Here is a 15,074-nt window from a genome sequence, read left to right on the forward strand (position 1 = left end):
TAATGTAGGGTATGCCACAACGTCTAAAATCCTGTCTTCAGGATAAAAATTATACGTATGGAAACAGTGATTCTAAAACTAATTATTTAACATGTATAAAGTGTATTAATTGTTCGCTCAACTGATTTGCAACAAATTAGTTCTTTGAATTTTCATAGGTACCAAAAACCTATTGCTTTGTAAATTGTTAAATTTTTTTAATAATTGGTACACATATATACAGGGTGATTGATATAAGTGTGCCAGCCGTTTTATTCGAAAACCATAAGAGATATCAAAAAATGTTAAATGGTAAGTGCCTTGGATTTTTTATTTAAAAAATTGTAGTCAAGTCAAAAAAATTATTTTAGCCGCTATTTTTCCAATATGGTCGCCAACTTTGATTTTTCTTATGGAACACCCTGTATTTTATGATGTATTCTGGTAGAAAATGTAATTTTAAGACGATTTTATTCTTGTAATTTTTTTCATAAACCTAACCGTTTCAAAGATAATAATGGTTTAAGTTGTGAAATTTTGAATGGTTTTCGAATAAAACAGCTGGCATGCTTGCTTAGGCCTTTATCGAAACTGTTTCTCATGCAGAAATTTCAAAACTTTAACCATTATTATCTTTGAAACGGTTAGGTTTATGAAATAAATTACAAGAATAAAATTGTCTTAAAATTACAATTTCTACCAGAATACATCATAAAATACAGGGTGTTCTATAAGAAAAATCAAAGTTGGCGGCCATATTGGAAAAATGGCGGCTAAAATAATTTTTTTGACTTGACTACAATTTTTTAAATAAAAAATCCAAGGCACTTACCATTTAACTTTTTTTGATATCTCTTATAGTTTTCGAATAAAACGGCTGGCACACTTATATCAATCACCCTGTATACACACGACAAATAACAAGAATTTATTTTAACCCACTTAAAGACCAGATTCTTTGCATCCACTTCTACAGCAGCATGGATAAAACTAAAAAATCTGTTGAAAATTACATTTTTGCCCTTTATTACACAGACTATATGCTCATAACCAAATATACTTTTAACCGAATTTGCATATTTTAAATTTGGATTAGAAGAATTTTACAAAATGAAACGATCAGAGTTAAATGAAAATCCTAGTAAACTAAAAGATATGCATTTTCTACACACACTCAAATGGAATTTAAGTCCCAACAGCTCCTTAACTATTGTTTTCTAGAATGACATTATTCCACTGCTGTTGCTCTGTACATCAACTTGTCTGAGGGAAAGTAGTACCGACGGTTATCTTTAGGTATTCTTAGAATCAAGTGTTCATTTTTGATTTTGGGCTCTGTGTTACTGTGTCTCACATTGTGAAATCCTTCCACCTTCATCTTGACAGAGTGCTGGGTGTTTGGCTTCAAGGTTATGTTTCTCCCATCAACAGCCAGAGGAATCTGAATCTACTCTCCAAACTTGACATGGTTACTGAAATGCCAGTTTATCGCAGGTTCATACACATCCAAGTTGGTCCACTCAGTTATTGTTGGGTTTGGCTTCAAGGTTATGTTTCTCCCATCAACAGCCAGAGTAATCTGAATCTTCTCTCCAAACTTGACATGGTTACTGAAATGCCAGTTTATCGCAGGTTCATACACATCCAAGTTGGTCCACTCAGTTATTGTTGGGTTTGGCTTCAAGGTTATGTTTCTCCCATCAACAGCCAGAGGAATCTGAATCTTCTCTCCAAACTTGACATGGTTACTGAAATGCCAGTTTATCGCAGGTTCATACACATCCAAGTTGGTCCACTCAGTTATTGTTGGGTTTGGCTTCAAGGTTATGTTTCTCCCATCAACAGCCAGAGGAATCTGAATCTACTCTCCAAACTTGACATGGTTACTGAAATGCCAGTTTATCGCAGGTTCATACACATCCAAGTTGGTCCACTCAGTTATTGTTGGGTTTGGCTTCAAGGTTATGTTTCTCCCATCAACAGCCAGAGTAATCTGAATCTTCTCCCCAAACTTGACATGGTTACTGAAATGCCAGTTTATCGCAGGTTCATACACATCCAAGTTGGTCCACTCAGTTATTGTTGCGTTTGGCTTCAAGGTTATGTTTCTCCCATCAACAGCCAGAGGAATCTGAATCTTCTCTCCAAACTTGACATGGTTACTGAAATGCCAGTTTATCGCAGGTTCATACACATCCAAGTTGGTCCACTCAGTTATTGTTGCGTTTGGCTTCAAGGTTATGTTTCTCCCATCAACAGCCAGAGGAATCTGAATCTTCTCTCCAAACTTGACATGGTTACTGAAATGCCAGTTTATCGCAGGTTCATACACATCCAAGTTGGTCCACTCAGTTATTGTTGCGTTTGGCTTCAAGGTTATGTTTCTCCCATCAACAGCCAGAGGAATCTGAATCTTCTCTCCAAACTTGACATGGTTACTGAAATGCCAGTTTATCGCAGGTTCATACACATCCAAGTTGGTCCACTCAGTTATTGTTGCGTTTGGCTTCAAGGTTATGTTTCTCCCATCAACAGCCAGAGTAATCTGAATCTTCTCTCCAAACTTGACATGGTTACTGAAATGCCAGTTTATCGCAGGTTCATACACATCCAAGTTGGTCCACTCAGTTATTGTTGCGTTTGGCTTCAAGGTTATGTTTCTCCCATCAACAGCCAGAGGAATCTGAATCTTCTCTCCAAACTTGACATGGTTACTGAAATGCCAGTTTATCGCAGGTTCATACACATCCAAGTTGGTCCACTCAGTTATTGTTGCGTTTGGCTTCAAGGTTATGTTTCTCCCATCAACAGCCAGAGGAATCTGAATCTTCTCTCCAAACTTGACATGGTTACTGAAATGCCAGTTTATCGCAGGTTCATACACATCCAAGTTGGTCCACTCAGTTATTGTTGCGTTTGGCTTCAAGGTTATGTTTCTCCCATCAACAGCCAGAGTAATCTGAATCTTCTCTCCAAACTTGACATGGTTACTGAAATGCCAGTTTATCGCAGGTTCATACACATCCAAGTTGGTCCACTCAGTTATTGTTGCGTTTGGCTTCAAGGTTATGTTTCTCTCATCAACAGCCAGAGTAATCTGAATCTTCTCTCCAAACTTGACATGGTTACTGAAATGCCAGTTTATCGCAGGTTCATACACATCCAAGTTGGTCCACTCAGTTATTGTTGCGTTTGGCTTCAAGGTTATGTTTCTCCCATCAACAGCCAGAGGAATCTGAATCTTCTCTCCAAACTTGACATGGTTACTGAAATGCCAGTTTATCGCAGGTTCATACACATCCAAGTTGGTCCACTCAGTTATTGTTGCGTTTGGCTTCAAGGTTATGTTTCTCCCATCAACAGCCAGAGGAATCTGAATCTTCTCTCCAAACTTGACATGGTTACTGAAATGCCAGTTTTTCGCAGGTTCATACACATCCAAGTTGGTCCACTCAGTTATTGTTGCGTTTGGCTTCAAGGTTATGTTTCTCCCATCAACAGCCAGAGGAATCTGAATCTTCTCTCCAAACTTGACATGGTTACTGAAATGCCAGTTTATCGCAGGTTCATACACATCCAAGTTGGTCCACTCAGTTATTGTTGCGTTTGGCTTCAAGGTTATGTTTCTCCCATCAACAGCCAGAGTAATCTGAATCTTCTCTCCAAACTTGACATGGTTACTGAAATGCCAGTTTATCGCAGGTTCATACACATCCAAGTTGGTCCACTCAGTTATTGTTGCGTTTGGCTTCAAGGTTATGTTTCTCCCATCAACAGCCAGAGTAATCTGAATCTTCTCTCCAAACTTGACATGGTTACTGAAATGCCAGTTTATCGCAGGTTCTTACACATCCAAGTTGGTCCACTCAGTTATTGTTGCTGAACAGCTCACTTCATATGTATCATCTACAGAGACTCCTGGTCTAGGATCCCATGATTCACACTCTAGTGATAACAGCACAATTGCATGTCTTTTGGTAGTCAGGGTAAAGTTGTAAGTGAAACAGTCGTCCCATTCCATATCTGGCGTAATAATTTTTAGTTGATCAAGGACAGACTTTATTTGTCTAAAAAATTGTTTTTACCTTTTGTCTACAGCTCAATCAGTTGTAACTTCCGTTACGGCCGTTTTGGCATTAACATGCCGTAATATAAAAATTAGTTCAATAACGTCTAAGTCTGAAGGAATTTGAACTTCATTAATTTAACAATTGCGTATGAGATTTTGTTTTTAATTGTGATGTAGTTTGCAATGAAAAGGCATGGGCATTGCTGAAATTGAAAATTGAAGTAACTTAATCATGAATCACTTCACTGACTGTCACATCACATCACATGGCACAAAAATGGCTGTAATGTGTTGTAATGTTGTTCTACCAGTAATGTAAAAGAAAATCCCCCATGTGCCATAGAGACATATTTTAATAATACTCTGTTGTATGTAGTGATGGTCGAATGCAGGAATTTCGAATCTCGAATCCGAATCCTAAAAAAATTGAATCTCGAATCTCGAGTTCCAAAAATAATTACAAATGGGCTTATAATGATTAAAAAAGCATGAATGGAATAGGAACCATCTAAAAATAAATATTACACTAACCATAAATGTCTACTCTTTGCAATGAAAAGTTACCTAATTACTTTTGACACACGGGAAAAATACAGAGGACTAATCGGTTACATCTTTTAACCTAATGACCTAAATGGAACTGTCGGTCAGTATACTTTATTTGGATGGCAAATACTCATTATTGGTTATTTATGGTTGTTGTAGGTACACTTGTTAATTTTAAATTTGTTGGTCGATAGTATTCTCTGTTCATAAAATGGCAATGTCACAGTAGTGTATATTAAGACGTCAATAACCTCTATCATGGTTAGTCAATGTCACAGTACTGTATATACGACGTCAATAACCTCTGGTTAGTCAATGTCACAGTATTGTATATTACGACGTTAATAACCTCTATGGTTAGGCAATGTCACAGCATTTGTCTTATAATTCTTTTCTTAACAAAAAATTGATTCTCGAATCTCGTTAATCGAATCTCGAATCCAAATCTTTTCTTAGGATTCGGTAGATTCGAGAATCGGATTTGACACATGCCTACTTGTATACATCGTGTTGATTATTTCTTAAATAATTTTTTTAACACACTTTTTTTAACAGGGTTGCAGCAGTTAGGAGAGGAGCTGATGGAAGATGATCCTGATGATCCTGAGGCTGTAGCAAGCTTGGCGGAAGGAGAGGAGAACAACCCTCCCATAGCAGATTCTTCAATCTCATCTACTAAGACTGCCCCTGAAGACGGCGGTTCTGATACCGGCGGAGGTATTTATAAGTGCATTCATGGTCAACTTGTAAACATGTTTTATATAAGCAGTCAATAGGGGTTGCCTACTGACTGGATAAGATAATACATCAGACGACAAACGGGTACGCAAATTTAAGAGGATCGATTACAAATTTGAATGAAAAAATGGGAGGATTAATACTAAGTAGGACAACAGGGTTGGGGCTTGAAGGGGACACAGTTTAAAAACCATTATTCTACGTGTTTCAGATGCAGTGATGATAATTCAACATCATTGTCAGGGATTATTTTATAATGATTATAAAATTAATTGCCCAATAAGGAATTGAACATATATATTCATCAAATTGAAATATCATTTCCTGAAGATATAACTTGCAATTAATTTATTTCCACAGAACATTTGTGGTGTAGTCGAGACATTTCAGGTGTGGATTAAAACTTGAAACTTGACTGTGTCTTGATCTCTCCTCAGTCTTGGATATGTTATGAGCTTAAAAAATAGATATTACCTATTACCGACCTCTCTATTTATTTTGCTAAGCCCTGTTACCTGTTTTCTACAGTGGCTGATTCAACAACCCTTCCATTGCCTCAATTGAGTGAGGGAAAAACAACGAGTGAGGGGTCAACATCAGATGTAGATCCACTGGCTCCTGCCATTAAGACACCTTCGCTCATCGATGACTATGTCTCGGATTTCGTCCAAGGCAATGGACTCAATATAAAAGAGGAACCTTCTAGCTCTCCATCATCATTGGCCCATGCCCCACCGGGTCCAGCTCTCAGTGAACTTGATATAAAAAAAGAGCCTGACGTAAAAATTAAAAAAGAAGTAAGTATACAGTCGTGATGGTGAATTGATAGTATTCTCTTCAATTGCTACGCTATATGAAGAGGACTTTTTTATTAGTAATATGTCGTTTGCAATTTATATTGGTTTGATTTTGGTTTTGTCAGTTTTCAGGTGTTAATTATGAATAATTTATTCCTAAAAATTGCTTCATGGTACAAAAATAAATAGGTACAATTTTTTTAAATGACTTTAAGTTTTAACAAACATAAAGAAACTTAATACAAGAATATACAGGGGGAAACAATTAACAGAAATGTGAACTTAATGTTTAATGATAAAAACCAACAACAAAAAAACCAACTTAAATAAAATTAATGATGTTGTAGCTAGTTCAATGGTTTGTAATAGGTATGTGGAATCAGTAGACATAGACAAACTCTGCCTGTGTGTCTGCTGGGTTGCTTTAGTCTTGTCACCATACAATAATGACCCTAATTGGTTAATTTGGTCATTTAAACAAAGATTGAATTGAAAAAAAAAAAAATTTTGGATTAAAATTTAGAGTATGAAAAGATAATGTGATTGGAATGAAACGAGTAATAGACGTGTAGCGATAATTTCTGTGGGAGCAAGTGTAAACATACAGTTGTGTCGGTCCGGAGCTGAGCACAAGGTGGGCAGGGGGACAGTGCACTGCAAGGGTCAGGTCAAACATTTTCATGTCTAAACATACTACTATTAATCATTATTGGCTTGCAGTAATTTTTGTTACAAAGTTTTACTTGAAGTTGAGTTTGCCCAGAACAACAAACCAAACTCAGTATTATTGTAACATTTTTAAATGCACTAAAATTTTGCACTCGTCCCTTCCGTAATTAGTCAAACAACTTAATATTCTGACTTGACCCACAACTAAATCAAAACAAGCGTCACAATGAGAGATTGTTCAGCAGGAGGATGAATCAGATGCCCTCTCTACTCTGGCTTCGGCTGCATTGGCTTCTACTAATGGCATCAAGAATGAGGTAAATTTTCGCAACAGTTTCTTTAGTTTTAACATTTTTCCAGCCCAAAATGAGATATATCATGTTTTAAAAATTGTATCGGAGTTAATTCACTACTACTATGCTATAAATCCACAAATCCTGTTTAGGGGACTAGGTTATTTTAGATTAGGATCTGTGCAAATCACACAGATTGAGTATTGTTACATACAAGTTGCATATTGGTAGTGATTTAACAAAAATCATATCAAATCAAAATTTTTTTATTTCGTACAAATGAAACATTTTATACAAAATTTAATATTTGCAATAAAAATCCCACATAGGAGCTCTTGAGGAGTGGGAGTGAGTCCTTTTATATTGTAATAAGAAAGAAATGGGAAACTTTTAAAATATAGTAAAAACAAAGCAACTACTTTATAAAGCGCTATAGCAGGGATATTTTGACAAAATTACATTAGGCATAGATAACTAGGGGTAGACGGATTTTTATCCCCCTGGAATCTTACCCCCTAGGCAAAACTGACGTCACAAACCAGGGGGTAAAATTCCGGCCGCGAACTTTTGAGTTGCACAACATCAGTTTGATGGATTAAAGGTGGAATTAAAACGTATCTTTTCACTGTTGTGAATTTAAGCAGAACACATCAAATTATAAAAACCTCTAGTGTACGGGTCGAAATTGTACCCCCGGACTTTTACCCCCTTCATGAGGTCAGCTCAAAGTATGGCCCGGATTTTTACCCCCGGAATTTTACCAGGGTGGTTATTGCCACACACACACACACACACTCACACAAACTGGGTTTTGTTGGTACCATTGCTGCCTAACACTACATTGAGATTACATCTATGAAGCAATGCCTCTTGTGAAAGCAGTATAGTAAGTAGATTTACTATCCTGCCTAGGTGCCGGGAATGAGGATCTGTTTGCCTGGCTTCCCAGGAGCCCCTTCAGCAATCAAAATATCTAAATCTGCAGACGGAGCTCACCTGAGTTGGGAACCTCCTAGCAATGTTGCTGGGAAGATAATTGAATACTCCGTATGTCTAGCTGTGCGTCAGACTCAGCCACAGGTACTACTTTAATTTTAACATTTTATCCTATTTATATATATATATTTTATTAACCCAATAATGGCTTTATCTGATTCTAAGTACTGTGGTTTTACAAACCTGTGTATTTTGGCTAAAAATAATAAAAGAGACATACACACTAGTTTTGACTACATTTAAAAAAAAAAGCCCTACATAATTTTTAGGTAAAAAACTACTTTTTTTCAAACATGTGGAATATTCAGAGTTGACAGCAACCAGAAATCCCGGGAAAATCGGGAATTATGCGTGAATTTTAACCGCCGTGAAAGAACCGGGAAATATGTGTGAAAATGGTATTATTCAGGTATTTACCGTGAAACCCACAATCCCCTGGTCCCCTAGCTCCAAAGTACTTACCTTAGTGCATATGGCAGCCAATGGCTCTCAATTCTCGCATTCAGTGATACCACAGAGAGAGTTCTATTGTTTGTGGTGATACCATCGGTTGCGTTGTAGCTCTAGTTCAATGTGCAACTATTGCCGCCATTGCCGGTATCGACTTAACCTTGAGTGCAATAAGTATTTTAATTTGTTTTTACAACTTTTATTGGGGTTTTCTTATAAGCCGCCAGGAATTTCGTACTTTTTAGCTGGGAAAACCAGGAAAAATGTGTGAATTTTGTTTATAGATTCTGCCGACAACCCTGAATATTCAAAACAATATTGGCTTCATTATTCAAAATAATGGCTTTTTAGGATGTTACGTATAACTGGTATTTCATAATAAATCTGGCTGTTATACAATTATTTAAGATTAAACCACTGCATTTTCATTTTTTTTTTTTTTTGTGAATTTCCCTTATAAGAAATAAACTATTACTGTAGGTCTCATGGCAATACCTGGACGCGGGACCGATTAACTTTTTCGTTTTGATGTCCCCTGAGGTAAAAATTAGATTGCTTGTACTTGATCTTATTATGTTTGATAAATAAATAGTTTTATTTTTTTGAGTGATCATAAAAACATTATAACCATTGTCAATTTGGTGTTGTGGACTGTTGTTCTGAAACATATTTTTATCAACAAAATTCTTTGAAATTTAAAACTATTTAAAGATAAATTTTCAAACAAATGCCGCTGTTATTTTGCCAGCTTAGCATAGCTTTTTGTTGTCCTAAGTGGGAATTAGAGGGATATAGAGAAAAATACAGAAAGGAAGTTTTTAATTTTATTTCCGGCACCTTAAATTATACAATTCCAAGTACCAATCAGAATTTTTTTTATTTATTTAATAGATCTTTTGAAACGGCAAAACTATGCTATGCATGCCATGAACCAAACTCGGCTCTTCACTTTCCAATGTTTGTTTTGCAGACCGAGGGTAAAAATGCTACATTAGCATTTGTTCGGGTATATTGTGGTCCTACAAACCAAGCTGTAGTACCCAATGCTTCCCTGGCTGCGGCTCACATTGACATGACTACTAAACCTGCCATCATCTTCAGGATAGCTGCCCGTAATGAGAAGGGCTATGGTCCTGCAACCCAAGTCAGGTGGCTTCAAGGTACATTGACTCTACCAGTATTCTGTTTCAAGTTTCTTACCTCCACATATGTCCAGTTTCCTCTTGTCCTTCAAAAATGTTCAATAATTTCTTAATAAAATAACTTTATTTTAATTACTTTAAATCACGTATTATTTGTTCAATTTTCATCACCAGATGCTCAATGGATGCGGGATTTTATGCTCTACAATTCCTTTATGATATGTTTTTCTGTAGGCTGGACAATCTATTGACGTTTTAGCAAAAACTAAAAAATAACCCTAAATTTCAAGATTTTTGTGGTCCCACCCAGGTTAGAAGCTCACCTGGTAAAATGGGACAAACTTTAAATCCTTTTACTTCTATATAAAAAAAAGGGTTAAAACGATTTCCAGCTTTTCATGAATTATTTCCGGGCAAAAACCTAATTTTACTGGCCTATTAAGAATTGACATTTGCTAAACGGAAATATTCATGTAGAAAATTGTTTAAAGAACTTAATATAATAACTGTACCAAGTTTAATTATTTTTAAATCCTTATTAATGGTACAGTTAAATTTTGAAAACTTATGTGCGGAGAATTTTAACCATCCATACAACACCCATTTCAAAATGAATTTTCAGTTTCTGATTCACCGATTAAAATTAATAGAAGAAAATCAATAAAAAAACCAAAATATATGAGAAAGAAATTTATAAATAAATTGCAACCAAAATATAAAGATTTAATTAACAAAACTTCTTTTAAAAGCAGCCTTTCCTCATTTATTGTAAACAAAATATATTTCAGTATTGATGAACTTTATTTTGAGTTATAGTAATTTTTTGTATTAGTCAATATTAAGTTTTTTTAAATAATGGAAATAATTATTTCTAAGAATCTTTGAATAATTTTTGTATTTTGGGTACTTATTATAATTATGTTGACAATGTCACCTGTTTTTATAGCTGTTGATATGTAATCTGTAAAATGTTTATGTGACAATAGAGATATATTTATTTATTTGTTTACATGGCGAACTTTTGAATTTTTCGGGGCCCAAATATAATTAAAGAAGAAGTTATGGGTTAAGTAATTAAATTTGCTATCATTAGTATCGAAATGAAGTGACTTGTTAGTTGTTAGAGTTAATAGCTAAGATTTAAATAAAAGCGGGACAAAAATATTTGTTGAAAGCAGTTGAACGTTTTATTGGGTTGTCTCTTTGTAAGAATTGAGTGTGGGACAGCAATTTTGAATTCAAGGGGGGAAATTTATTTTGTCCCTTGATTTTTTTTAGACGAGACGAAACATCATAGGCCTAGCGGCACAGTAAGATTTATGTATGTATATGTTTGTTGACACAATTTTAATAAGTGTAGTTTTAAGGTGGGTTTAATACAAATAAGATATAAATTTAAATATGGAAAAATCTTGACAAATCTTGGAACAAAATACGATTTTTAAAACAAAGCACCCTCTTCCCTCAACATTGGGGGAGTCAACGTCCATGCTGTTCGTCCACCAGGGTTCCTAACAGTTTAGGTAAATTCAAAATGTTCTCTTACCCAATATTGTCTCTTTGTCGTCCATCCTCTTTTTATTAACAAAAATTTATCCTTCCGGCCTTCCCTCAATAGGAATTATTTAATCCTTTACTTTGGAGTCTCATGCTGTACGTATTGAAGATTTATATTGTGTGTTTTAGACGTAGTATCTTCGTCAAGTGCAGCTAAAACTGGAGTAAAGAGAGAACCAGTACCTTCACTGAACCCTACCAAGAGGTTCAAACAAGAAGATATGCAATGACGTATCTAAGTTGCCCGTCAGTGGTCTTAAGACAATCGAGTGAAGTGGGTTTGACTCTGAGATTGTGTACTAGTGAGATCTTGAACTTGACTTACCTGTAAAAGTGACAGACACCCTAGCAATACAAATAAAATGAAAGTATTAGGTAAACGAGAATATTTGTATTGTAAAATTAGCAATCTTGAGATACGAACTCTGTAAGAGAAACGACCATATTTCAAGTTTTGACTTTATTTTATTTGGTCTCATTTAGAAGGAATAAGTGACACGGTCTGTAGTACAAAACCCACTCTTAGACTCCAGTTGTTAGTTCAGTCGTCTGAGATCTTATCAGATTTATTTTGTTCTTTTGACACACAGTTATTTATTTTTCAGAATGTTTAGATTACTGACAAATGTTGGTCAATACCTCTAACACTGTCTGTGCCCTACCTCGACACAGCTGCAAACTCCTAATCACAGATATATTAGCTTAATTTTTATTACAATGACTACAGTTTTCAATAATTTGTTAATGTTCTCACTATAATTTTGTTATTTGAAATATATATATATTTGTGTACGTGTCTGTGTGTGAAAATTCACGAGTGAATGGTTAAAGTTGTGAGTGACTCTCTTGAGTCGATACTCAAAACTAGTGTGTATATTGTTAATATCTTTGTAAATATAAATGGAAATCTAAGAAATAGTATTCATTATAGGAACTTTTTTCATGTTTTGTATTATAAGCTTAATTGGCTTTAAAGAAAAAAATTTTATTTGAAATTAGTGCGGTGTAAAAAGTGTTCAAGTGGTTCAGCTCATAGTGTGTCGTTGAGCGATGAGGTGGTAATTTTGTTGTTTTTTGTAAAGTCTCTTAAAGGCTTAGGTTTAAGAAATCCAGGTATTTAGTTTGAAAAATTGTGCCACTTTTTGATTCGTCTTGGTGTGTAACAATTCAGAAGTTTAATATATTATTATATGGATGAGCCATCAGGCTCTTTATTGAGATTTGCTATTTTACTTTATACTGTTGAAATTTGTTTGTACAATGTGCGGATAGCAGCAAGTATCAAACAACTTACTCTAAACTGGCTATGTCTGTGTAATCTTATTGGCCTTGTAATTTTATGTTATGCTGTTAAAATTTGTTATTTAAAGATAAAACCTAGATTGATTAAAAATCTTTTACCATTTAACATAATTTGTTACTTGAATGTTTGTCTCAGCATCAAAGCTACTGTTTTAGTTTATACTACTACTAAATTTCTACTACTGATAACCGTTTATTGTAGGTACTGACTACCCCCTAATAGTTATTAAAGACAACCCATGCTTACTAGAATATCCTTGCACACATATCCTACACAAACAGTTTTTACATTTTACATTATAATTCTGTTTCCATTTTTTACGAATTTTCTTATAAGGAACACAATAACTCGAGTAATCTTTTTCCTGAGACAGCCAAAATGACACATGCGTTATACATTTTTCATTTCACAGTTATTACACGACTGTTGTACAGTTGTAGTAATCAACTTGTTGCTAATCAACAAAGGTAATTGTAGCGTGTGATTTAATGTTTTAATACATACTAAGACACAAAATTTGTTAAATCAGGCCGAGAAACTTAATTTCAATCCAAAAAAACCATATTTATCTAAGTAGATTTTATATTTGTTACTATTCTTGTAAGCAAGGGTTATTCATTTTATTTTTGTGGTCCTGATATCTACTGCTTTATGACTAGTTTAATAATATAACTCAAAAACTGTTTATACCAGAAAAATAAACTGTTCAGTACCCTAATATGACCAGTATTACAAAGTTTTATACCCATTTGAATTGACTTGATAAAGCGTAAGTGATATACTAGTACAAAATTTATCGTTAGAAGTAAGGCTTCCAAATCACCAAAGTTAATAACACTAATGTGGTCTTAGAGGTACTCCTATTAATCAATAACATGTTGTGCTGTGTTTTCGGCCTTGTAGCTAATGGCCATTTTGGAGCACTACTAATGAATGGCATTAGCTACAACAGATTATAATGGCAAAAATGCCAATCTTCAGAACAGATCCCACAGATCACAGTAGGGTTATTTGAACTTAATTTATTGATGTTTATGTATATCTGTTTTATCTTTAAACAGACCTCTGAAAGCAGTTCAAGATGCATGTCCCATTTGTATGGTTTCCCTACAAATATCATATTTTGAATGTAAGAGAAAAACTAGTTATTAGTTTAAAATAGTTATTAGCGTTAAAAATGTGTGAAAACCTGCTAATAGAAAACAATTGTTGTCAAATTTGTGTCATGTACACAACAAGCCATTTCATTCATTGTGTTAATCATATTTACAAAATTTAAAAAGGGAAACTGAGCATAGCTAAAACTGATAAATTAAAAGATAGATAAATTTACCAACATTAATGTTCTTTGAGCTGATTTCTGGATTGAAAAATGGAAAAGTTGTGAACAATTCTTAAACAAGTTAGTTATCATTGAAGCTGCTTCTTTACATATTTTGACTGTTCCTTAAGTTATAAATAAATAATATACCGGTAAGTGTATAAATTTACCAACAATGATTAACATTTCAATCAGTTTTATCCGTAATTTATCATCACTTTCATTAATACATTATAAGGTTTTGAAACTATCCTAGTGTATACCTCATCTAAAGCTGTTCCACACATAAAATTATACCTTAAATATTTAACCTTCATCAAGAAGCAGCGCCATTGAAAATTAAAGGTCAAACCACATTTTCCATTTTTTGACAAGGATTTAAAAAATATTTTGTCAAACATATATATATATATATATATATTACATCTTAAAAAGCTATACAATATACATACAATATATACAATACAATACGTTTTACAAGCCTGTTCACAAAATATACATTGAACTATCAATCAAACCTGTCGACTTAAGCTCTATAATTTCTACACAGCTCAGTAGAGTATTTTTATAGAATTTTTTATGTGTTATTTGGTTAATATAATTTAGTAGCATGTGGTGATGAATGAAATGACTTACACATTTTTTATTTTATTTTTCTCATTATTCCACAGACTATAAGCAGACAAAATGCTGTTTATTTCACAATGGTACTTTCTCGCTTAAGGATTTAGATACTCGTGTTCTGTTCAACTGAATTTTATATACGTTGTACTTTTGACTCAGTTTGAAATAAATAAATGTTGTGCTATTATATTTTTGTCATTGGTTTTATGTATATTCATTCTCTTGAGTTGCTGTCTTTTTTTTACTTCAATACACTTAATAAGGAACGTAAAAAGATTCTCAACTTTTTTGTTTCTTTAGACCTATCTTACAAATCGACTTGGAATATCAATCTTAACCAATTAATTTAATGCAAAAGAAAAATGTAAGGCAAATATAAATATGTTTTTAATTTTGTAAGAAATTTAAGAGTCATAAAATAACTATATTTTCGTAGATGAGTCACATTTCAAATTAGATTAAGCATTAGGCCTTGCCCCTTGGATTGCCATACTAGATACATGGGTGTATATTTAGCCCATTTTGTCCAAAGCTATGATATCCACCACCAACCATGTAGAAGATATTTCTAAAGTTTATTAAATGTGCAT

General features: G+C 34.1%; 1 protein-coding gene across 1 annotated transcript in view; it reads left to right on the forward strand.

The window, feature by feature from the left end:
* The window catches only part of LOC128997768 (host cell factor 1-like), a 58,877-nt gene extending 44,206 nt beyond the window's left edge, over positions 1–14,671 (forward strand). The window contains exons 14-19 of the mRNA XM_054423444.1: positions 5,150–5,311; positions 5,861–6,129; positions 7,041–7,115; positions 8,004–8,171; positions 9,508–9,697; positions 11,366–14,671. Of these exons, the coding sequence (XP_054279419.1) occupies positions 5,150–5,311; positions 5,861–6,129; positions 7,041–7,115; positions 8,004–8,171; positions 9,508–9,697; positions 11,366–11,466 (965 nt within the window). The 3' untranslated portion in view covers positions 11,467–14,671. The remainder of the gene's footprint in view (positions 1–5,149; positions 5,312–5,860; positions 6,130–7,040; positions 7,116–8,003; positions 8,172–9,507; positions 9,698–11,365) is intronic.
* Positions 14,672–15,074: the final 403 nt, after the last annotated feature.

The sequence above is a fragment of the Macrosteles quadrilineatus genome, unplaced genomic scaffold, assembly GCF_028750875.1.
Source record: "Macrosteles quadrilineatus isolate MER2022 unplaced genomic scaffold, UCM_ALF_1.0 Scaffold_7__1_contigs__length_78375512, whole genome shotgun sequence".
NCBI classification, from domain to species: Eukaryota; Metazoa; Arthropoda; class Insecta; order Hemiptera; family Cicadellidae; genus Macrosteles; species Macrosteles quadrilineatus.